General features: G+C 28.9%; 6 protein-coding genes across 7 annotated transcripts; 3 read left to right on the forward strand and 3 right to left on the reverse strand.

Moving 5' to 3' along the window:
* The first annotated feature begins 972 nt into the window (after positions 1–972).
* On the forward strand, positions 973–3,372 carry LOC125070613 (high affinity copper uptake protein 1). Its single transcript, XM_047680563.1, has 7 exons — positions 973–1,344; positions 1,585–1,730; positions 1,820–1,924; positions 2,127–2,239; positions 2,490–2,609; positions 2,769–2,798; positions 3,010–3,372. Exons 2-7 carry the CDS (start codon positions 1,599–1,601, stop codon positions 3,209–3,211), a joined length of 702 nt encoding a protein of 233 aa, XP_047536519.1. The 5' UTR covers positions 973–1,344; positions 1,585–1,598; the 3' UTR covers positions 3,212–3,372.
* LOC125070621 (zinc finger protein 737-like) lies at positions 3,202–4,317 on the reverse strand. The gene is made up of 2 exons (XM_047680570.1): positions 3,899–4,317; positions 3,202–3,817 (listed from the first exon to the last, which is right to left on the reverse strand). The coding sequence occupies exons 1-2, from the start codon at positions 4,150–4,152 to the stop codon at positions 3,490–3,492; spliced, it is 582 nt and encodes a 193-aa protein (XP_047536526.1). The 5' UTR covers positions 4,153–4,317; the 3' UTR covers positions 3,202–3,489.
* A 3,595-nt stretch (positions 4,318–7,912) lies between these two features.
* On the forward strand, positions 7,913–9,299 carry LOC125068882 (ubiquinone biosynthesis protein COQ4 homolog, mitochondrial). Its single transcript, XM_047678243.1, has 3 exons — positions 7,913–8,518; positions 8,666–8,828; positions 9,083–9,299. Exons 1-3 carry the CDS (start codon positions 8,024–8,026, stop codon positions 9,163–9,165), a joined length of 741 nt encoding a protein of 246 aa, XP_047534199.1. The 5' UTR covers positions 7,913–8,023; the 3' UTR covers positions 9,166–9,299.
* LOC125068854 (protein arginine N-methyltransferase 5) lies at positions 9,300–13,200 on the reverse strand. The gene is made up of 9 exons (XM_047678196.1): positions 12,665–13,200; positions 12,319–12,594; positions 11,850–12,029; positions 11,346–11,511; positions 10,849–11,022; positions 10,582–10,735; positions 10,131–10,369; positions 9,797–10,054; positions 9,300–9,531 (listed from the first exon to the last, which is right to left on the reverse strand). The coding sequence occupies exons 1-9, from the start codon at positions 13,066–13,068 to the stop codon at positions 9,376–9,378; spliced, it is 2,007 nt and encodes a 668-aa protein (XP_047534152.1). The 5' UTR covers positions 13,069–13,200; the 3' UTR covers positions 9,300–9,375.
* Positions 13,201–13,673: 473 nt separating this feature from the next.
* On the forward strand, positions 13,674–15,815 carry LOC125068873 (surfeit locus protein 6 homolog). The gene is made up of 4 exons (XM_047678232.1): positions 13,674–13,895; positions 14,104–14,469; positions 14,857–15,065; positions 15,611–15,815. The coding sequence occupies exons 1-4, from the start codon at positions 13,781–13,783 to the stop codon at positions 15,779–15,781; spliced, it is 861 nt and encodes a 286-aa protein (XP_047534188.1). The 5' UTR covers positions 13,674–13,780; the 3' UTR covers positions 15,782–15,815.
* Positions 15,816–17,147: 1,332 nt separating this feature from the next.
* LOC125068862 (zinc finger protein 492-like) lies at positions 17,148–21,531 on the reverse strand. Of its 2 annotated transcripts, none has more exons than XM_047678209.1 (2): positions 21,473–21,531; positions 17,148–21,208 (listed from the first exon to the last, which is right to left on the reverse strand). In XM_047678209.1, exon 2 carries the CDS (start codon positions 21,195–21,197, stop codon positions 20,043–20,045), a length of 1,155 nt encoding a protein of 384 aa, XP_047534165.1. In that variant the 5' UTR covers positions 21,198–21,208; positions 21,473–21,531; the 3' UTR covers positions 17,148–20,042. The 2 variants fall into 2 exon arrangements, with proteins under 2 accessions (XP_047534165.1, XP_047534175.1); XM_047678219.1 differs by lacking the exon at positions 21,473–21,531 and adding an exon at positions 21,284–21,391.
* Positions 21,532–22,251: the final 720 nt, after the last annotated feature.

Below are 22,251 nucleotides of genomic sequence, written 5' to 3' on the forward strand. Positions count from 1 at the left end.
GTATTGTTTGTTCCGGTTTAATAAGAGAGCGAGCCAACGTAACTAATGTCACAGTGGGAACATGATATCTTAATTCCTAAGGATCGTCGCACACGTGGCGATGAAGAGGAGAAGGTTAATATTTCTTAAGCAATAAATAAAAATGCGCCATAGAATCTTTGAAAAATAAAACATTATTTTGTATAAACGTAAGTATTTAACAATATTTAAATGATAACAAATGTATAATCAAACAGTTCTTATCACATCAAAGAATGTATGTAGAAATATTTTATATAATTTTCACTTAAGACTATGTTTAAAAATATCCAAATTTTGAATCGTGATGAGTCTGTCTACACCATTAGAAAAAAAAATTGTCTTTTATGTCTTTAAGAATTATAATTACTCTTTAATAATTTCTATTAAGATAAACTCGAAGAAATTTTAAGGTACTTCATTTTCTGTTATAAAAATTAAGCAGATAATAAATATAAAGATATTGGACCACTTTAGTTGGTCACGGAACTTAATTTCGATTTACACATTGGTGTATTGTTACTATCTATTCAACATCAGATATTCGCTATAGCCTCCTTAGTGAGGCGTAAATATATAATTATTGAGAGACCATTATTTGAATGTGAACGAAAAACAACACTGTTCGGCTAGACCGGATTTGTCGCCAAAAAGGCTGCCAGATCATATAATATATCAACAGAAAAATTATAATTTAGAACCCTTATGTGAACAGTTTGTTTTATTGACTCTTTTGTATAATTAGATAAAAAAATAAAATCAATAAAAAAAACCTATACAACGTGTATAAGCATTAAGCATTGGAGAAACATAGAAAATGGTTGTCGTGTTGTTAGTTAATATAATTCCTAGATATTTTTCAAAATAATGGTAGGCTAAGAATATCATTCATCAGAAAATAAAATATGGCAACTTATCATTGAAACAAAGTTGATAAATGACAATGTCAAAAAAATAAAAGTATTTTTATTGAGAATTCTCAAGTTTTATCAAATAAAAAGGACGTAATATTATAAAAAAAGTTTAATTTCCATATAACATTTTATGTTGTTTTATTTAATGTTGAAGTCAGGCTTTGAAATGTTTTCTTTCTATGCATGACAAATGTACAAATAAATCGAAACAATACAATAAGTGATTCGTACAGATATTATGTAAACTGTAACGACTTCAATTGCAATAAAATGTTACAGTTACATGGCTAAGGCACATTCTAAGACCTCGATTGAAAGTGAAAGTGCTCACGCGTAATTTTTAACAAGGGCTTATCCGGTCTCTATTGATATAGTCAACTTGAAATTTATTAAATATTGTTATTTTTAAAAGGTATTTCTTGATATAAAAGCATAATAATAATAATAAACTAATTTCAGTTAATTAATTTAGATTGTTGTGTAGTAATAATTAATTTCTTCACAATTCCTTTGTAATTAAAGTAGCTTGAATTTAATTCTTTGTTATTCTTGAACCAGTAGTGTTTTGTAAACTTTCGTTCGTTTCAACCCTCGAGTTATGAGTTTTAAAACGACTTGTATTTCCAACAATTCATTTTTATTAAAATTTTAGTTCCTAAATTTATCATGGAGGACCATGGTCATATGGATCATTCAAATCATGAGGCAGCACACATGTCTCAAAATATGGATCATAGCATGATGCATGTAGATCATCAAATGAGCATGAATGGCACAAACTTTTTGGAGGAAATTAATGTGAGTTTTTATTTCATGTTGAGTCATTTAAAAAGGAGATTATAAACTAGTTTTTTAGTAATGGATTTATATATTTTTTTATTATATAGGATATGTTTAATTCAAGCAAAGATCTTCCCAATGAAGGAGCAGATGTATTACTTCACAAACACCACTCGAGGCCCTTACATGATATGCATATGATGTCAATGACTGTAAGTGAATTATTAATCAAAGTATACTGATAAGTGTACTGTACCTAAACTTATGTTAATATAACATATTTTCCACTATATTGGGATTACTATTATACTTAAATTATTTTTTTACATATAACTTTACAAAAGATTTTAGTAATTATATAAACAAAAATTATTTATTATTTTTACAATCTGACAAGAATATTTTTTTTTTTAGTTTCATGGAGGTTATATGGAGACAATACTTTTTTCATGGTGGAAAGTAACAGATGTTGGGGAATTTGTTGGATCATTTTTAGCAATATTTATTTTAGCTCTTCTTTATGAGGGGTATGACTTTTTCACACAAATGGCTATAGACATATATTAAACATTACTATTAAAGTATTTTCATTTAGTTGGATAAACAATTGAATTGTTTTAAAACTGAATTTTACATGTGAATTTACTCTAAAACTATCATAATATTTTTTTATTACTAATTTTCTAAAAAATGTTATAAGTTGTTCTTTATTTTAATGAATTTGCAATAATATATATGTATTCTGTCAGCTATACTAAAATAAGAAAATACTTTTAGATTAAAATACTACAGAAAGCATTTGCTTTGGAAGACTTATACAGGGCTTCAATACTGTGCGGTGTCCCCACCTGATAAAGGTGTCGCCAACATATGTGCTGATGAGCCTCAAGTAATACAGTGAGTTTATTAATACCTCAATTAAATTATTTCACCACGATTCAATCATTTAATTTAATCAGTGCCATCTAAATTATTAATATTATAATGTGCAATTGCTATTTACTGTATCAAACATTTGCTGGTATTAGAATTTAAAAATTAATTATATTATTTCAGACCTATGCCTCATGCTCTTGACAGAAATATGTAAGTTTCATCTTTGTTTTTTTTTGTATATCTTTATTGTAAACTATACAATATTAAATTATATATGTGTTAAAGGATTTATCCTTTTTCTGTTAATATATTTTACTTTTATTTATTTTGAAAAGTTTTAAAAGTTAGTTAGTCATTTAAAAACAAACTGAATCACCATTGAATTTATAGATCATTTGTTCACAATATTTAATTGTTTTAGCCCAACAATGCTGAGTGTGGAACATGCTTGGCAGACTGTACTTCATGGTGTACAAGTTTTAGTGAGCTACATGTTAATGCTAGTTTTTATGACATATAATACATGGCTTTGTGCTGCGGTAGTACTCGGATCTGCAACTGGTTACTTCCTCTTTGGTTGGCGGGAGTCAGTGGTAGTAGATTTTACTGAACATTGTCACTGACATAGGCTTCATAGATGCATACCAGCATAGTATTAATTTAGCTTATTTTATATCCTTGCCAATAGAAAGGAATTAAAAAATGGTAATATTTATATATATATCATGGTGTTAAAAATAATTATCATGTTATATTAAGACGACACTGGGTAGTAAAATATTTATGTCTGTTTATTATGTACTTTATAAGGTTTTATTTAGGTTATTAAAAAATTATAAAAGCTTATAATTTTTTTTTTCCTTTACCCACACATAAAAAAGTATATAATATCAAATTACTTTTATTTTTTATTAATTTCTATATGCTTACGTGAAATATGTTTCTTTAAATTTGAATGACTGTTACATTTATAAGCACAATATTTACAAGCATAAGGTCGCTCATCTCTATGGAGACGTTTGTGAGTTTTTAATGAGCTTATAAATTTTGACCTAAAGGTACATTCATCGCAGATGTATCGTTGTTCAGGGGTGTGGATTCTTTTATGCGTTTTAAGATTAGATGGAAACTTTGTAGAGTATGTACAGTTTAAATAATTACATTCATAAAGCTTATCTGTTTGGAATTCTATATTTTGTTCAGAACAATCACTTTGGTCATTTTGCTCCCTGAAAATAAGTTCAATAATTATTGTTAAAAAAAGATTTTCTTTGCAAAAAAAATTATTAACTCATCTAATTCTTGTATACCGTTTTGAAAAATCCTCGGTCGTCGCATCATTCCGCACGGTACGATTATTAATTTTGTTTTTAAAATTTTCACCGTTTTCGGTATATTTTTTTTCTTTACTTAGTAGAATAGATATTATAGATTTTGGTTGCGGACTAAATTGTATTTCACTTTTTTTTCTTGGTCGTCCAACACTATTTTTTAAATTAATATGAAGATTATTTGTTGCTTCAGTATAAATTCGTAATGGGTTTTCTTCTTCCACTACCTCCATAACGATCAATATAACAAACAGTTCTTATTTATGTAATTATTATTTTACCAATAAAATTTATTTTTATATGTGCGCCCTATTAAAAGTTAAAACGTAAACAATCTAAATATTTGTTTATGTTGAACGACAACGATGAACGAAGTATGAGTTATAGTTATAGTTCAAATGATATTTATCCACATCAGTGTTATCAGCTAAAATGCTTAAAAATATTTTTCCCATAGCAGGGTTGCTCACGCTTAAAATATATTTTTCTCGTTAAAAGGTAAGAATTAAATGTGAATTTTCGATAAAGAATTATGGTAGATCATATAAATTTTTCAGAAAACTAATTATGAATGCCGCAACATGGATGGTGGTATAGAGATGGCAGTTTTATAATCGTGATCGTTTTTTGCGACTTTTCGTTGACGTAGATTGTGATGACTTCGCTTTAATTCCAACAACGTCGTCATTTGAGATTTAAATTTACTCTATTCACACACAATTATAGACATTTCAATCTAGGTTTTCTTATATTTATATTGCAGAATAAAATATAATTGTGATGCAGTCTAGAAGGAAAAAAATATGCAGGCTCAATTAAAAAATATAAGATGAGATAGTTATATACGCAAAATGTTAGTTACATGCATAGACAACATATCTCTGGAATGTAAAGATACGAACATAACATAAAACAGGATACACAATTTACAAAAAAATCATACCAAAAATATATCAGTTGCAAAAATTACAAATGATATTTTGTTCTTTTTTTAATTTTTGGAAAAGGCATCCAATTCTTAATTCAATTAAATTATATTTTATCCTTAAATTATTTTATGCTGCCTAAATGCCTGCCTGGGTGCCTGGGACTTAGTATGTACCTATAACAGTATTTATTTTATGACTATTAACCATTTGTGGTAGTAACGCCGTATCTAGACCAAGGCATCACTAACACTTCATTATGGTGTTATAATAGATGTTCTTTTTTTTAAAAATTTATGGTGTTAAACTATTATTTATTTATTCAATATCATATTGAAATAAGTGTACATATGTACGCGCATCAGAAGTTCTTCTTTAGCGTATTTAAAAATAGTTTTAAATATGATGCAAATGACTACAACAAAAAATGTATTATGATAAATTTTCTTTTTATCACTAACATAACACGAATTTAAACATTCACGTTCTATGTTCGTAATAAAATAATCATACTCATATAGGATAATGTGTGAATTCGTTCATTTCGAGCGACTTGACAATCTTGACACTTAATTGGCGGCATCGCGCATTCAACTTTATCATATAATCTTTAATATTAATTTATTCGTAGAAGATCTGAACTAGTGTTGCTATCGATAGACCACTATCGATAGACTATCGATAGTTAAGGTGTAAGCGATACTATCGATAGTATCGATAGTTTAGTGCTATCGATAGCCAGTAATTTCCAATAGTATTACTTTCTCAAGATAAGTAATTTAGTAGGCCAACTATAGTGTATATTTAAATAAATGAAATTAAATTTTACAACAATATTTGTTTTTAGAATTAAGACATTTTGTGCGGAATAAGGAATAATTAAAAATTTTGCTGGCTATCGATAGTCCAAAACTATCGATACTATCGATAGTAGCAATAGTATCGCTACTACCAATAGTATTGCTTACAGAGAGCTATCGATACTATCGATATCCTGAATAGTTTTCGAGGTCAACTATCGATAGTCAAACTATCGATAGTTCTGCAACGCTGATCTGAACCTAAAACTACCTTCACCGATCACCGAGTGAAGGTAACTGGCATCGACATACCCAATTTTCCTGACAACCGAGTAGTTTGTCCAGGCAAAGAATAGGCAACCCAACGTCAGTATATATTATGTATTATTTATGGGCTGCACATTCTATACGTTTGATATTTAAGTCAGGGTAAAAAAATCTTATTATCTTGATGTTGCAACATTCAATTAAAAAAAGTATTAAGCTGGTTGCCTGGAACAGATCGCTATGTAGCGATAAAGTCGCCAAAAATGTACGCCTCGTTTATTAAGGCTGGATTTATGTTGTATTTATTTATTTTCTCTGTGTGGTGTATAATAAAAGTATAAAGTACAATGGCTTGTCTAAGTGTCATTGTTTTTGAATATATTTGAGAGTAAGCTAGTAAATAGCGCAATTTTTAATCATAGACTATTCAAACCTTTCTATTATTATTTACTATTTGATTTAACTGAGTGCTAGTGTTCGTTGTCAGATATTATCAACCCATTTTCCGAAAACAAACTAACTCAAACAATAACTGTTGTTATATTGTTTATCGTAGAAATTATAAAACTATTAGGATTTTTTATTCGAAAAATGATTTGTAATTTGAAATTGAACGATAAAACTACCTTCTGTGTTATCGTAAAATGTAAGAAGTTTTAAATGTTAACCTATAGTAATGCTCCATATTAATACAATAGGCTAGTTGACAAAATTTGGAAATTAGTTTAAAACTATAGCTTAGCATCTATTTCACCCCAAAAATATACTATTTTAAGAAAAATAGGTTTTTTATGTTAGTATTTTGAGTTTTTAGAAATGAACTTGAAATTGACCGCGAAAAAGGCCAAGATTGTCATGGCGTCTTGAATGACGTCACACCTCGCGAAACAGTCGTGTTTGTGTATGACAGTCAATTGTGTTTTTTAATAAATAATGAATTCCTCGTATTATAAATACTGTATGGTGCCCCAATGTGAAAGTACAACGATAAAAATACAAGACAAATTATTCATATACGTACCAAACAATAAATAAATACGAATAAAGTGGTTAAAAATGGCATGGAGGCAAGATGCTCTTATTTTGTCAATTAATTCCACAATTTATTTCTGTGAAGATCATTTCGATGTAAGTATTAAATACAACTTGATATATCTATTTATAAATATATAGTAAAAGAAATGAATTTAGCACATATAATATATCACACATAACCTATAAAATGTTAGGACTAGAATAGGATTTTATGATTTGTTTGAGTTAAAATATTATTTTCGTTTTATAAAATGTAATAATTCAAACTCTTCTTATTTTTTTAGTTGCCAAATGATATGACTAATTATACAGAGTATCATACTATGGGTAAAGACACAAGTGCGCATGAAACCAGGTTGTATACCAACGAAGTTCGAATGCCAAGAAGATATATGTTGAAAAAACAAAGCTTGTCAATAATCGCAGAGTGTTTGAAAGATCCAGAACCAAGTAGTACCCCAGTTTATCTGCCATAATGATAATTGATAGCAACAACGTAGCGTTCCGCGCTTGTTTCGCGAGGTGTGACGTCACGCGACTCTGATTGGTGTTTAATGTCACGTGATTAAATGCCTCATTTTGTCGATTTTATTTTCCAAAAATATAATTAATCTTTTATTATTTTTGTAGAAAAGTTGTTTTTTTATTTACTAATTATCATGGTTAATCATTAGAAACTCAAAGCCATCCGATTTATTATTAGTGGAAACAAGCCTATTATTCCGATGTTGCTGTATGGCCTGCTGCGAGAAATTGTTTGACTGGATGGATTTTATTACTTAACTCGTTTCTTGCTTTCAGAATAATTCGACAAAGTGCTGCCATTAAAATTCATGAAATCTATGACAAATAACTACGTATAATACATGTTTCAATTCATGAAACCTTCATGTTCAGAGTTCTGACCATAGAGTATTATTTTATGGTATAGAAGACACAAGTACTTAGTAATTGTATATTCTTTGCGACTATGATAATCTTTATCCCGGTCTGATTTCATTATTATGATAACATAGTACATATTTATTATTAGTTATTATTACATTAGACTCAGAAATAAGTTAGTAGTGAATAAAATGCGTGCCTTTACCTTTATTAGAAAATTAAGTTCTATTCCTAAAAGCAAAAATTTTAGGGAAGAACTGGAAATAAATTATATTCCAACAAATCTATTTCAAAAAACTTTGCTAACTATCGGTTCGGCCACTGTAGCCCTCCTTGATCCATATAGAGGAGATATGATTGCATGTTTAGGTGAAGTGACAGGCGAAGCATCTCTTAAGTTTATGCGAGAAAAAATGCTTGAAAATAACGAAGGGGCTGAAATATTGCGAGATATGCCGCGAATAAACTCTCAAACAGTTTGCTTTAAAACACTGTCAGAATTGCCTGAAGATACCCTTGGTTGTGTTTATGCTAATTTTATGAAGGAAAACGGTATAATAGCCGATTCACGGTTACCTGTACAATTTATCAATGATCCAGATATAGCTTATGTAATGCAAAGATATAGAGAGGTCCATGACTTAGTTCATGCTTCATTATTTATGAAGACTACAATGCTCGGTGAAGTAAGTACTTTACTTTAATAGTAAGTAAGTACTTACAATTAAATAAATTTTAGGTGATTATAAATAGAATATGCCAGTTTCACAATGTCACTTTAGTCTTCTAGTATGTAATTACTTAATAATAATTTAAATTTTGTATTTCCTAAGGTTGCTGTTAAATGGGTAGAAGGTATTCAAACAAGGTTACCTATGTGCATCGGTGGTGGTATTTGGGGAGCAGCACGCCTTAAACCAAAACATCGACAACTTTATCTTAAATATTATTTACCCTGGGCTATCAAAACAGGACAGAATGCAAAATTTTTACAAGGTATTTTATTTACTTTTATACCAATAAAATAATGTTTTGTTACCAATTTTGTTGTTATAAGCCTATGCCTAACTGAAAAAACTACTAAGCCAGTATATATAAATCTTATACCGGAAGATTTAACAAGTTTTGGAGGTTATAAGAAATAATTTTATTATATAATGACTGTGATTTGCAGTTGCCTTAAATATAATCACTTAACATGAATTTCATAGTGAAATATAAAATTTGTAAAGTTTTTCTTTTCTTTTCAGGTATTTATTTTGAGAAGAGATGGGACCAAAATATTAATGATTTCCATAAAGAGATGAATATATCGAGGTTAACAGAAAGATAATATTTTAAAGTGGATATTTGCAATATAATTATTTATTTCAACATTAGATATGTATAGAAATAAAACACTGGCTGTTTAATGTAAATAGATAAATATGAGTTCTAAAAAGTTTGTTGTTAAAGAATGAATTGGTGTAGTGAAAAAATAAGTTTTATTATTATAATTTGTTATAATATAATATATTTATTGAAGAAAAACTAAATTGTTTCTTCATAACAACATTTCTGAACTTCGTCCATTTGGGTTGTGCAGAGGAGTAGTGTGTTCACCAACTTCAACAATCCATTCATACCAAACTCTACGGGCACTTACACATCTCCAAAATATGGCTTTTATTTTATCACCTTTCCTCACTCGTAAAGGAGTCTGTAATCATAATTATTCTTTCATTTAATTGTGTCAATAATTTAAATAAAATGTATTTTGAATAGGCCACTTATAGAAAATATTTGGATTTAAAAAGTTATGTCAGTTAATAACAAGACAATTGATATGATAGGATTTTTTTTTTAATTTAAAATCTGTGTTTGTGTGCAGATTAATTTTAAAATTAAATTGCACTGGACTCAAACTTTTTGTTAGATGCAATAAATAAATGTGTTTTTACACAATAAATAAATATATTTATTACCTTAATAGGTATAAATATGGGAAACCATGATATCATTCCTGGGCTGTGAGTAGAAGGTACAATGCTGATCATTTCCTTTCCATATAATAAACAGTCAAAATATCCACCAAACCCATGCATCACATTATCCTGCTCAACTTCCCATGTAAGTGTAGTGCATCTTCTATTATCTGTCATTGGTAATCCTCGATAATCTGTGAGATCCTGTCCTTCATAGTTTTTCATTCCTTTAGCAGGATGATCAAAAGTAAAAACACACTAAAAAATAAAAAGCAAGTAATGACAGATTGAAATAGTATTATATTTAAAAGAAAATAAAGTTGTTTAAACTAACCTTAGTTTCTGCAATATCATGTTTGTTTTGCATGTAAACCACCCATAGAGTTTCAAGATTCTTTTCTATTTGGGCAGAATTTCCAGGAGATGCTGCTCTAGCAGCAGCCCACAATCTTGGAGACGAAATTGGCGCGACATATGAACTATATTCTCTGGGTATAGATATACCACCACTTTTCAATAAGCCTGCAGCACCATCTAAACATTCCGGTGAAAGTTCATTGTCACCCCAAGAGCCTACAAGAATAAGAAAAATGAATGAAAAAAAATAATTATATATATATATACATATATTATAATATTTCTTTAGCTAGCTAGCTAGCTTTATTATTATAGCTTTTAAGGGAAGAATCTTTCAACTGGACATAACAAAATAACCTTAAACAAGAATTATAGTTTAAAGTATTTAGTATGTTATTTTGAGTATAAAATGCCATTAATTTTATTACCTAGTAGTTCAGAAACAATTATATCAGCTTTAGGTGAAAAATTTACTTGACGCATATCACCAGGTATTACTATAACATCACGATCCCGCCATACTTCTCGAACTTGAGCTGCAAGTACAACTACTGCGCATGGATTCTTTTCAACTGCTATGACCTTGGAATTAAGAGAAATAATGCATATGCCTTATAACTTTAAAGTCACAATTATACAATCAAGAGCATTATGGAGTAAAAATAATTATTTCATAGATGTTATTATACGCTTACTTTAACTTTGCTGTTAGTAATATCTGCTGCATTAAGAGTTGCCCTGACAAGGGGTCCTCTTCCAGCACCTAAGACCATAACTGTAATTGGTCTTTCATTTTCTTTTACTGTATTATCACCCTGTCCAACTTCACACTTCTTTGCTTCTATAATACATGAGTCACTCTGATGATCCTGTTGTGATGAAACTAAATATAAATTAATTAAAACTTTTTGACAACCATACCCGACAACATTATGATTATAGAAATTATTTTCTCAAAGTCTATGATACAAACAAAAACTTACACTTCAGTTTGTGTAGAAAAAAATATTTGCAATAAATAATTTAAGAAATAAATTTCATTGGAAATATGTGATTTCTTACAATAATTATAAACAACAAAGACTGGCTTGAAACATTTATAAAAATGATTGGATCGTGACTAATTAATGAAATATTGTAGAAATATATAAAATTAAAAAACTGATAATTATGTAAGTTACATATTACTAACATCAATGCCTTCTCCTTTCCTCTTCTTGTGCATATCAGTAAGTGCTTGAGCAATTGCTTTTTGGTATTGATCATATTTAACTGGATCTTTTTCGAAAACATTATAAGTGTGCGTGTCTAGGTTATCTGCTAAAGGTTGTAATGGAGTCTGAAGATAATCCTCCCATCTGCAATCAAGAAGTAACACAATTCATTCGTAATAATTATTTGGTGTTGTGGAGAAGTGTTCTAATTCACAAAAACACTAAAATAAGAATTATTAATTATTAATATAAGATTTCAAAGAAAAAACCATTTTTATAGTGTTAATCCTATCCAGATTATTTTAAATATCTGCATAACATTAAGGTACTATACAATTACTCTACACTGTAAAAATTCATTTTTTTTTAATGTAAATAACTTTTATTAGTGATAAACCCAGAGGTTTAGACATATTTGCAGCATAATACAATAATTTGTTAGATTTCATACTTTTAAAAAGTATAGTTATTAAATTAATTACCCTTTTGCATAACTAAGCATTGGATCGTCCCCAATGTAAGGCCTTCTCTTCCAAAGTCTGTATAAATATTGTAAGTAATATTCAATATTTGACCTCCTTGCTCCACTAACAATAACCTGAGCATCATGTTCTACCATACTAACTACTACTTGTTGGTGAGCTCGTGACAAAACTGGATACCTAAAATCAAGAAGTATTTATTTTCAAATAATCCATCCAATAAATCAAAAGTACATAGAATACTTTTGTAGACTAATTATAGGTATCATCAAATCTCTTTCAGAATAAAAAGAATGAGTATTTGTAAGTGTAGTAGGGAGTAGTATGAATGCATTGTAACTGAGATATATACTCATCTTCCAACATTATTTCATGATCATAATATTTCAGTATAATATATAGGTATATGATGATAAATTCTTACAGAAAATAACTTTAAAAATTAATGCATGTACTTTTTTTTACTGACCCTTTCCTGTTATTATGGAATAGTGAGGTAGGAACAATTATAGCCCTAATAGGCTCACCAAGCCATCTTTTGAGGATATCTTGTGAAGGCAGATCTGCTGACATCTCTATCACAACACCAATTCTTTTATCCCAACCCATGCGTTCATGAAATTTGGTCCACCAGTGCCATGGCTCATTCCAAGCATCGTCATTTTCATTGTCTATATCAATGTTTGCTTTTAATGTTTTATGACAAAGCATTGGTACACTAGCCCAAATAAGTGTTGGATGATGGCTGAAAAAATATTTAGATTAATAATTATATACTTAGCAAAATAAATTCAATATGATAAATATTTTGTTACCTTGTTTCAAAGTAAGTATGCAAAGTTCTAGCTAAGTTATTTGTATATTTCGAATGTAACGATAACATAACAGCCGGAAGTCCCAGACCTCTACAGTAAGATAGTTCTTCATTGAGAGAATCCTCATGTCGCTGACGAACAATAGGCGCCGGAGCGTCAGGATCTAAATACTCTGATATTTTACCAACGATTCTACTGTTCCAATCTTGAGGAGACAAAATCATGTCAGACCGGGTAAATCCTCCAACAGTACCACCGGATGGAAGAATTGGCCGGCGAAAACGTGGATGAATGATTGGCGAAACAATAAAAGCATAATTAGCATGCAACGCTTCACTGAGACACGCTTGTAAATCAGGTGCTGTAATATAATCTAGACCACACGAAATTTCTTGCTGAGCCATAATGATTTATAGTAATTTTGTTCTTATACATTAATTTCAACAAGTTTTAACAATTTTAAATGTAAGTATCACAAATGAAGGCTGAAGCACGCTTTTCAATTTGTGAAATTGTCAAGACAAACTGTCAATAATTCAATATATATTTTTTAAATTTGTTTAACGTCTTTGGATAGCAGTTTTTAATGCCTAATTGTCAAATGGTATCAAATTATGTTAATTAGGCGTTTTGGTGCTATTAAACAATTACAAAAAGGCATAGTGTCTAAACTTAAAGTTTTAGATTATAAAGATAAAAAAGAATAGATATTTTCATTTTTCATACATTTTATAATGACAACTGAATGTGTAAAGGATGTCTTTAATAAAATTAGAAAATCCTTTTTAATGTACCGACGTTATAGAGTCTTTGATATGAACTACAGAATGGAATGGACACTATTCAAGTATATTTTATTCCTTTTGTAATGATATATTGTATGTTTTTCTTAAATTATGAGTTCTGTTAAAAACCTCGTATATACTATCATGAATCATGGCTGTGTAGTGAAACACCTTTGCCTTCTTGTGAGCGGAATCATTCAAAAAACCGTGAAACTCATGTGTTTTTTTGATTAGTTTTACAATAACTACAATTGCGAGGTTAATGTGACTTATAATTTTATCGACATAAAAGTTGAATATAACATATTATAATAAATAGGATTTAGCTAAAATGACCGTGCAAAAGAAATCTGTAAAAAATAATCAGTTAAAAAAAGAACTTACCATGGAATTAAGTTTTTTGAAAAACGTATTTTCAGTTTTATCCATTCCATTGCAAAGAAAAGGTAGTTATTAAATAAAATTATAAAACTTATTGATATTAGTGTTAATTATAGCCATTTTCGTTTTGATGTAATAAATTGATATAAAATTTGAAAACTTTATATAAAATATAAAGTTTGAAATAATAAATACATTATATTGTATTTTACTTTACACGTGTCTTAGTTTGTTTTTATTTATTTTATGTAATTATAAATTATTCTATTTCAGATGATGACGATAGTCAAATGGATATTGAAATAACTAATGAATCTAAGAATCAAGATGAAAAACAGGTTACTGAAAGAGCTCGTAATATTATGGAGCTTGAAAAAAAATTGGAAAAAATCAAATCTCAAAATAATTTCAATATTAAAAATAAGTTAGTAAAAAAGAGTTTAAACAGCAAATTAAATAAGAAAATAAAAAAGAGAGAAAGAGTGAAATTAAATCCAAATAAAGTAAAGGCTGCCGCTGCTAATATCGAAGAAAAAGAAACAAAAGTTAAAACTAATGTAAATACTGCAAAACCTATCTTTAACAATGAAGGGAAATTAGTTTTTTCAAAGTTTGACTTTGCTAAGCTAGGAGAAAAAGGTATTCTATATTTACCTTCTATTTTTTCATTTATATACCTTTACATAACAGTATTTATAAAATATTTTGATGATACATTAGTCGCCAATTAGCCATTTGAGTGGTTGAAGGGTAACAAAAATTTGTGTGTCTGTACTAGAAAGTCTTAGTTATAAGAAAAATTTACTTAATTTTTTATTAAATTATTACTTTTAATGTTAAAATGTTTTTTCATTACATATTAATCAATCGAGATTTGTGCTGTTTATTAAAGAAATGACAATACATGTTTTGATGTATGTTTATTGTAACTCAGTTATATGTGACACTGTTGTATATTATAAGTGCTAGAATGCCAAAGTAATGTAGATTTATTTAGAATTAATTGATTACAATTTATTTTTTTAGACAGAGGTAATAAATCAAAGAAGGATCCAAAGAAACTTCTCGACGACTTGAAACAGCAAGAGGACAAGTTACAAAAGTTGGCTGAAACAGATAGTGACAAAGCCAAAGAGTTAAAAGAAAAAGTCGCATGGAAAAATATCCTTCAAAAAGCTGAGGGTGAAAAAGTAAAAGATGACCCGACTTTGTTGAAAAAATCCATTAAAAAAATGGTAAGGCCTAACATAATTGTTTACTTTTTAATTTTTCAAATATGTACTTATTGAAACTTTGAACCTTATAATACACATGACTGTAGATTGTACAAATGTAGTCCCAAAAGTATATTGTGGGCTACTAGGACATATAGGTTTGATAGAAACTCTTATGCTAGTAATGAGCATGCTAGGAAGTTTTCCCCTACAAAGAAGCATGTTTGGGGAGTTACCCCATGTGTGTATTATGTGCATTATTTCTCATGTGACACATGTCTTTCAATTACAAGTATTAGTAGCATATTAACACAGAATGCCAGAAGCCAACATGCTATGTCGCCATGGTTTATGGAAAACATAAAAAATAATCCTGGTGCATCTGTAAGCAAATGCAAGAAACACATTGTATACAATAATTGTAACCTCAGTACTAAACCTGCACTCTGTTTTGCATATCAGCTATTTAAATATTTTAGTGACATAATACAGGCTTTGATGAAATGTTAACTGTGAAAATTTCCATAGTCTACCTGTTGTTGCTAAAAAATTGTTTGAATTAACAGGAACAAAAAAAGAAAGTGAGTAAAAAGAAGTGGGAAGGTAGAATTCAGAGTGTAGAAAAGAAGAAAGAAGACAGACAGCAGAAACGAAAAGAAAATATTTCAAAGAAGAAGAAAGAGAAAAAGTCAAAAATTGTGAAAGCTGCTGTCAAAAGAGGAAGAGTTGTAATTTAGTTTAATAATTTAATAAAAAAACCTTTAAAGTTAACAATGTACTTTTTTAAAACCTTAATATTATAGCATACTGTTACCCACATCTTCCCCGCACAATGAGTTCATCTGCTAAAAAGGTGGATCACAGACACATATGATCCACGTTTCTGTGATCATAAATGCCTCGAGAGTATTTACTTAATAAGTTAATATCCTATATAAATTACTACTGTAAAAACACCACCAAAAAGTTGACCGAGATAATGAAAATGATTATTTTAATCTTTATGTCATTTTGTTTTTAAATTGTGTGTATATTATTTTATTATTTTAAAATCAATTGGTGTTTACAATGAAAACTACACAACTCAGTGTGTAAAGCATGTTCTTGATACATTGCCGCTTTTATAATAAAGTCGTAAGGACTGTTTTCTGTCACCAAACCACCAAGCCAAATGTAATTGAGAATCATAACTCAAATTTTGATATTTTACGAATATTCATTCCTTAAACTGTTTAGGTATTGTTATTGAAATGGGTTATTTCGTAATCACTTTCAATATATATATTTTTTTCTATGATACACAAATTTTCCTTTCCCATTGCCGTTTTTTGTGTCTAGTAACATTTTTTGAATTTTGATTGTTCTTCTCTTCCTTCTCAAAGGTTAGAGACGGTTATGTCGGACTTGTGTCTAAAACCACTACAGTATTCTCACGCGTCGTGGTCCGTTCTCTTCCGGCGGCTTTAAGAATGCAGTTTTGTTCTTATATTACCCCCAGTACACTCAATACGTTGAAAGTACGACGTTGCAAGGACTTCTGCTTCATATTCTAAGTCATACCGATACGTAAAGCACCCCGATTTAAAGGAAATAGTTCCTCTGATAGATTTTTATCACTATGATAAGCTGTGACCGCCTAAGAAGCGTTTTATTTCTGGCGGCCAATGCCCAGATGGAGTTCCATAAAGCGTCAGACTCCTGCGTAAAGATGGTGGAGTTTTAAATATGGTCCACCAACATTCTTCAGTTTATATAAGGAGTGCAACAGATTAACTTCGAATGTTTATAGTGGTCGTTAAAATATGGTTGGTTATGGTTGATAAACAGTAATCTTTTGTTTTGCTTTATTCAATTTTTGGCCATAACTCAATATGCACTATGCAATTTATTTTAGCAGGAACCTATCTTATTTTATTTTGCTGCAATTTTTCGTCTAATCAAAATGTTTATACAACCTATTTTAAATAATTACTATATATATACTAATTTAAATACTACCTATTAGCAAAAAATATTTTCGACATTATAAAATGTATGGTAACCAAATAACAGAGACACAGTATAGTTGACTACAACTTTTGAGGGAACTAATGAAAATTCGGATTAACGGAAAGTAATTTCGTTTATTCGTGACATTTGTATTTTTATTACAATATTTTAGTTCGTTAGCTAAAAACTAGGAGTTACGACCCTAATATAAGAATCTGTTTATAACTTTAGGTAACAATAGCAGAATGCGTTCACAATTGCTTCAAATGTTAAGGCTGCAAACATTTGTAGGTACAATATTTCATTTCTGCAACTAAAAGTAGCGGTACAATTTCGGTGGAATAAGAATGTTTATGCAAAAATTGCACTGTTTTACAGCTCTACTATTTTGTAATTGAGATAAAACTAGGTATGCTATAAGTATCATAACTAAATTCATATGAACACATTTTTTCTTATTTCTAGGTGCATAAATTATGTATAACACCATACTAAACTCTACAAAAAAATATACGGTGTAATATAAAGTGATTGAAAAATAAAGAAAAATTCGTTAGGTTAAGTTCTGATCATTATTTGTACCATAGCACTAAGATGCTAAAAAAAAAATTAAATAATATGTATATTCTTTTCGATTTTAAAATTTTATACATATATTGAATTTAAATAAATTATAATGTAAACATTTTAACTGTGCCTTTATAAAGTTATTAGTGGCAGTAATTAATTGTTAAGTCAATGTTAAATGCATTATGTGACATAATTCCGATTGTTCCTTTGTTTGATTATATTTATTTTCTTGTATCACTGAATTTTAATACAGTGACGACTATTTTTCTGAACATGAAATATTTCATAATGTTTAAATATCGTTGAAATAATTCAAAGAGGATCTTAACGTTTTGCTAACATTTTGAATTCAAATAACTATAATGTATATAAGTAATGGATATATCCATTACACTATAATATGTGATTGATGGAGACTTCAGAACGGCACAGTTATAATATTTGTACATGCGAATCATATGTTTGTTTTAGATAAATACTCGTAAAATGTATTTCTTTGGACACAATTTGTTTGATTGCGTTATTAAATTTTGTAACATACAATAATGTATAATAATTTAAATAATAATATTGCATTTACGTTTTAAAAAAAGATTCCTTAAAAGTAAGTTTATCTTAACTTAAACATTACTTTAAATTAGGTCAGTTTTGAACTCCTCAATCAGTAACGTATCAAGACGAACTATAACAAGTATCAAGTATCTACAGGATACATATACATTATTTTGCACAATGTTTCGACAATATAGAAGTTTGCAATATTTATCATAATTATAATTGTTATTATGCCTTTGATTTCGTATTACTGATCTTATAACAATATGCAAATCTTTATTGTCTTAGTTGTAATTGACTGTTACCCAAGCCTCTTATTGCACGGTAACGTGCCTAGAAAATCTACGGCATAACCGTTGTCTGGAGTAAAATGGAAGCTAAATATACACGGTGATATAACAGATCGTATAGCCCAGGCTGCATGGTATACACATAGTGGCCCATAAGGCTTGGACACATGTACTATATAATAGGGTAATTCTTTTTTTTTTATTACTTAAGAGTTCATATTTCAGTTTCGAAAACATAAAGATAAATCATCTACGAATAAAGATATACATAAACAATAAATGTGCCTAGCTTTACGCTATTTATATAATGTATATAAAACTAGACTATTCTTATATTAAAAATTAAACATATTGTATGTAAAAACAATTGTAAATAGCAACAACTAAACATGAATGATAAAGCCTCGAAATAGAAGTCTTATTTTTGAATAACTTGTAATAAAATAAAATTAAATAATATTAAAATTTGTCTGTTAAAGATAGAGAACATGAAAATATAATTCATTCATTAAATAATAAATTGTATAAGGCTCATAAATATAAAGCCTTTTTTTACAAAAAATATAAAACGTTAAATATTATTTTATTAAGGACCTACTATACCAGACCACTCTTGCTCTATTTAAGATAAAGATCAATATAAAACTTTATATTTTGTGGTTCGTACTTTCAACATTTATAGGTTTAATAAGCCCTTAAAATTGAATCCTATGGATATAAGCAATAGTTTTCAGTGTATAACACTTCTAGAATAAATATTTGAGTGACTGTACTCAACAAAACTTTCCATAACTACATGCTTACGGCTTAGCCAAAGGTCATTGCACTTCACAAAGTTTGCCTACATCTAATATTATAAAACAAGTCTCATACATAAAAAATTGTCTTTAGAAAATATTCAGATTACATACCTAATAATCAATATACAACTACGTTTTAAAAAATATTTGGAGCAAGATGTACAATGAAGCATCAGAAATATAAAATATGCTTCATGTACAGACTCTACCAACCATTTAAAAATAAAACTTATTCACTATATTCTAAAAATAATAAAAAACATATAGCTTTTACAACTTTCAAAAATAGAAAAATAAAAAAATGTTAAATGTAATACTGCACACTAATAGTCATTAATCTAAATCAGTCAAGGCATACATTCAAACAATAAATAATATCTGTCATTTTAAAAGTACAATAAGTCTGGTCTGGTTTGTAATTAGTAAAGCTGTTCAGTGGAAACTTACAGGTGTACTATAATATTGTTACAAAATAAGAGGTGGGTAACCATTTGAGCATATTCTTTTAGTCCATAAAAACAGTAGGAGTTACGATGCAATATTTACTACATCCTCATAAATATGCTCAAATAGTAATACTTATTTATAATGTATTATACTTAATCACTACATTCTAAATTTAAATGGTAATAATAAAGCAAGTTGTGAGGCGGGATATTTGCATCAGTCTTGTGAAATTCTCAATTGTGTAAATTATTACTGTCATTGATTTAACCATTTGGTAAACTGTATAAAATAAAATCAGAAAAATTTGTGTTACAATCTACTTGTAAAATATTGGTTCATGCTATTCATCAGTTCATTTCTGATTTTAAAGATGTAAGAGTGGCATCTAGAACTCTGCCAGCAGCATAGCTAGGTATGTTCAAGTAAGCTGGTTTGTCATGCTCACACAGGCCTGGCTGTGTACAACAACGGCTTAATGCAGATCCTGAAGTGTTCGTTGAAGTGCTACCACCACCATCATGTGAGTTTCCTAAACAGATCATTTTGTGGTTGTTAAACTGTTCTAATGAACGAAATTGTTCCCCACAATTTTCGCATTTTAATTCTCTAGCATGTACTTTTTTGTGGCTATTTAAAGACCTTGAATTGTCAAAGACTTTAGTACACATATCGCAGTATTTTAATACTTTCTCTCCTGTGCAGACAACTTTGTGATTGTTAAGTCTGTCTAGAGACATGTAACGCTTGTTATTGCATAAATCACATTTGAACTGTTTCTGAGGAACACGGCCTGTGTGAACTTGCATGTGTTTTCTTAAGTTACTTTTATCTTTTATGTATTTTGAGCACACTGAACATTTATTTACATCTTTTCGAGTATGGCTTGCATCTAAATGCCGTCGCAAATGTGATTTTTTGTAAAAAGGTTCCAAGCAGATTTGGCATCGGAATGGTTTTTGTGCAGGATGTACTCCGGTCAAATGAGTGTTAAATTCAAGAATTGTAGGGTAACTCTTTCTGCAATGAGGACAATGAAATAATTTACGACATATAGCCACACTAGAATCGCAGAAAGGATCTGAACAATCGTCACAAAATGAGTCCAATCCTGCGGGCGGTGGAGGAGTAGGTGTGGTTTGAAAATGATCTAGGTCATTCTGTAAAGGATCTGTATCAGGAGTACCTGCTCCGCTGGGTTCTTGTTTAACTTTTGTTTGGTCACTGTTTTCTGAGAAATCATCTTGAGAAGGAACACTTCGCGATGTACTAGCTAGCATCCACCAAGGATTGTAGTGCCATGCACCTAGCCCACTTTGAATGCCTTGTCCCTTTATATCACTTGGTTTTGTTTGAGTTTCTGCGTTAGAAAAACCAGGAAAACTTGGCAGTTCTTGATGTTTTGGCTTTGAAGATTCGAAAATACTATGTTGTGAAATAAGGTGTTCATAATCGCTTGTTTCCAACTTTCTTTCGTTCCGATCGTTTGGGTCTTTTTTAGACATATTTAAAGTTTCTGTAAAACAATAACAATACCATTATTAATTTAGGACTGGCTTTTAACATCTCACTACAAATAATAAAAACATACAAATTGTATATTGTTTACGTAAACTTGAGAGCAAAAACATAACAAGTAAACAAACAACGCAAATGCGCGAACTACCAGTATTTTAACATCAACAGAACTATAAACGAAATCGATTTCACTGTAATAATTAATAAGAATTTGTTAACAAATATATAAATATTAATTTCTGAGCTATTTATACATACATACTTTTTAAACTTTTTCTTACGAAATATAATTATTTCAAAAGCAATTCAGCCATTTTGTTTAATTGAAATATAGATAAAATATAGCATACTACTTAATTTTAAACATAGAGATAATAAAGCAGATTGTGTATGTTTAGATGATTAATTTAATTTGTTTTTCTTTACGCTTCAAAACATTGTTTTATTACCGCATCTTTGTGCATTAAAAGCATTTATAGAAATGTAAACTACAAATATTTGAAAATATTAATTTTAAAAATATATCCACTATTATCATAATTACTTTTAGTTTATAGATGAAACATAAAACAAAACAAATGTATAATATTATGTATATTAAAAATAAGCAAAGATTGAATGTGTTATTTAATACTAAAATTAAATCAATAAATTAAACAAAAACATATAATATATTAATTTAATTTTAAAATTAAAATTAATTAAACGGACCAAGCAATATGGTAATAGTGAAAAACTGCGAAAATACATTGAAGAATTATTACTATTTTAATTTTATAGGTATTTTTTTTTGAAAGATGATAATGGTTGATTGTTGATTGATAATGGTTGATGAATGTTTATTGGTTTTAACCTGAAATTGTATGAAATAAAGGTTCCATAAATTTGCAGAATAATGTGCCACTAATGTGGCTAGAAAATATTATCTAAAATTAATATTTATAAATTTGATCAACAGAATAATTTGAAAGCAGCTCATAATTATTGAAGGTGGATGTCTAACATTCTCTTAATTGTTTTAACCTACCAAATATTAGTGCA

This window comes from Vanessa atalanta, chromosome 2 (assembly GCF_905147765.1).
Source record: "Vanessa atalanta chromosome 2, ilVanAtal1.2, whole genome shotgun sequence".
In the NCBI taxonomy this organism is placed as follows: Eukaryota; Metazoa; Arthropoda; class Insecta; order Lepidoptera; family Nymphalidae; genus Vanessa; species Vanessa atalanta.

Bases quoted from the DNA above. Each gene is read 5' to 3' on its own strand.
- LOC125070613 (XM_047680563.1), top strand. From the start codon at position 1,599: ATGGAGGACCATGGTCATATGGATCATTCAAATCATGAGGCAGCACAC. The intron at 2,610-2,768 runs GTGAGTTTATTA...ATATTATTTCAG, and splicing joins GATGAGCCTCAAGTAATACA to ACCTATGCCTCATGCTCTTG. The intron at 2,799-3,009 runs GTAAGTTTCATC...TAATTGTTTTAG, and splicing joins CATGCTCTTGACAGAAATAT to CCCAACAATGCTGAGTGTGG.
- LOC125070621 (XM_047680570.1), bottom strand. From the start codon at position 4,152: ATGGAGGTAGTGGAAGAAGAAAACCCATTACGAATTTATACTGAAGCA. The intron at 3,818-3,898 runs GTATACAAGAAT...ACTTATTTTCAG, and splicing joins ACCGAGGATTTTTCAAAACG to GGAGCAAAATGACCAAAGTG.
- LOC125068882 (XM_047678243.1), top strand. From the start codon at position 8,024: ATGCGTGCCTTTACCTTTATTAGAAAATTAAGTTCTATTCCTAAAAGC. The intron at 8,519-8,665 runs GTAAGTACTTTA...GTATTTCCTAAG, and splicing joins AGACTACAATGCTCGGTGAA to GTTGCTGTTAAATGGGTAGA. The intron at 8,829-9,082 runs GTATTTTATTTA...TTTTCTTTTCAG, and splicing joins GAATGCAAAATTTTTACAAG to GTATTTATTTTGAGAAGAGA.
- LOC125068854 (XM_047678196.1), bottom strand. From the start codon at position 13,068: ATGGCTCAGCAAGAAATTTCGTGTGGTCTAGATTATATTACAGCACCT. The intron at 10,736-10,848 runs GTAAGCGTATAA...CTTAATTCCAAG, and splicing joins TTACTAACAGCAAAGTTAAA to GTCATAGCAGTTGAAAAGAA. The intron at 10,370-10,581 runs GTAATAAAATTA...TTATTCTTGTAG, and splicing joins AATTGTTTCTGAACTACTAG to GCTCTTGGGGTGACAATGAA.
- LOC125068873 (XM_047678232.1), top strand. From the start codon at position 13,781: ATGACCGTGCAAAAGAAATCTGTAAAAAATAATCAGTTAAAAAAAGAA. The intron at 13,896-14,103 runs GTAGTTATTAAA...ATTCTATTTCAG, and splicing joins CATTCCATTGCAAAGAAAAG to ATGATGACGATAGTCAAATG. The intron at 15,066-15,610 runs GTAAGGCCTAAC...TTGAATTAACAG, and splicing joins AAAAATCCATTAAAAAAATG to GAACAAAAAAAGAAAGTGAG.
- LOC125068862 (XM_047678209.1), bottom strand. From the start codon at position 21,197: ATGTCTAAAAAAGACCCAAACGATCGGAACGAAAGAAAGTTGGAAACA.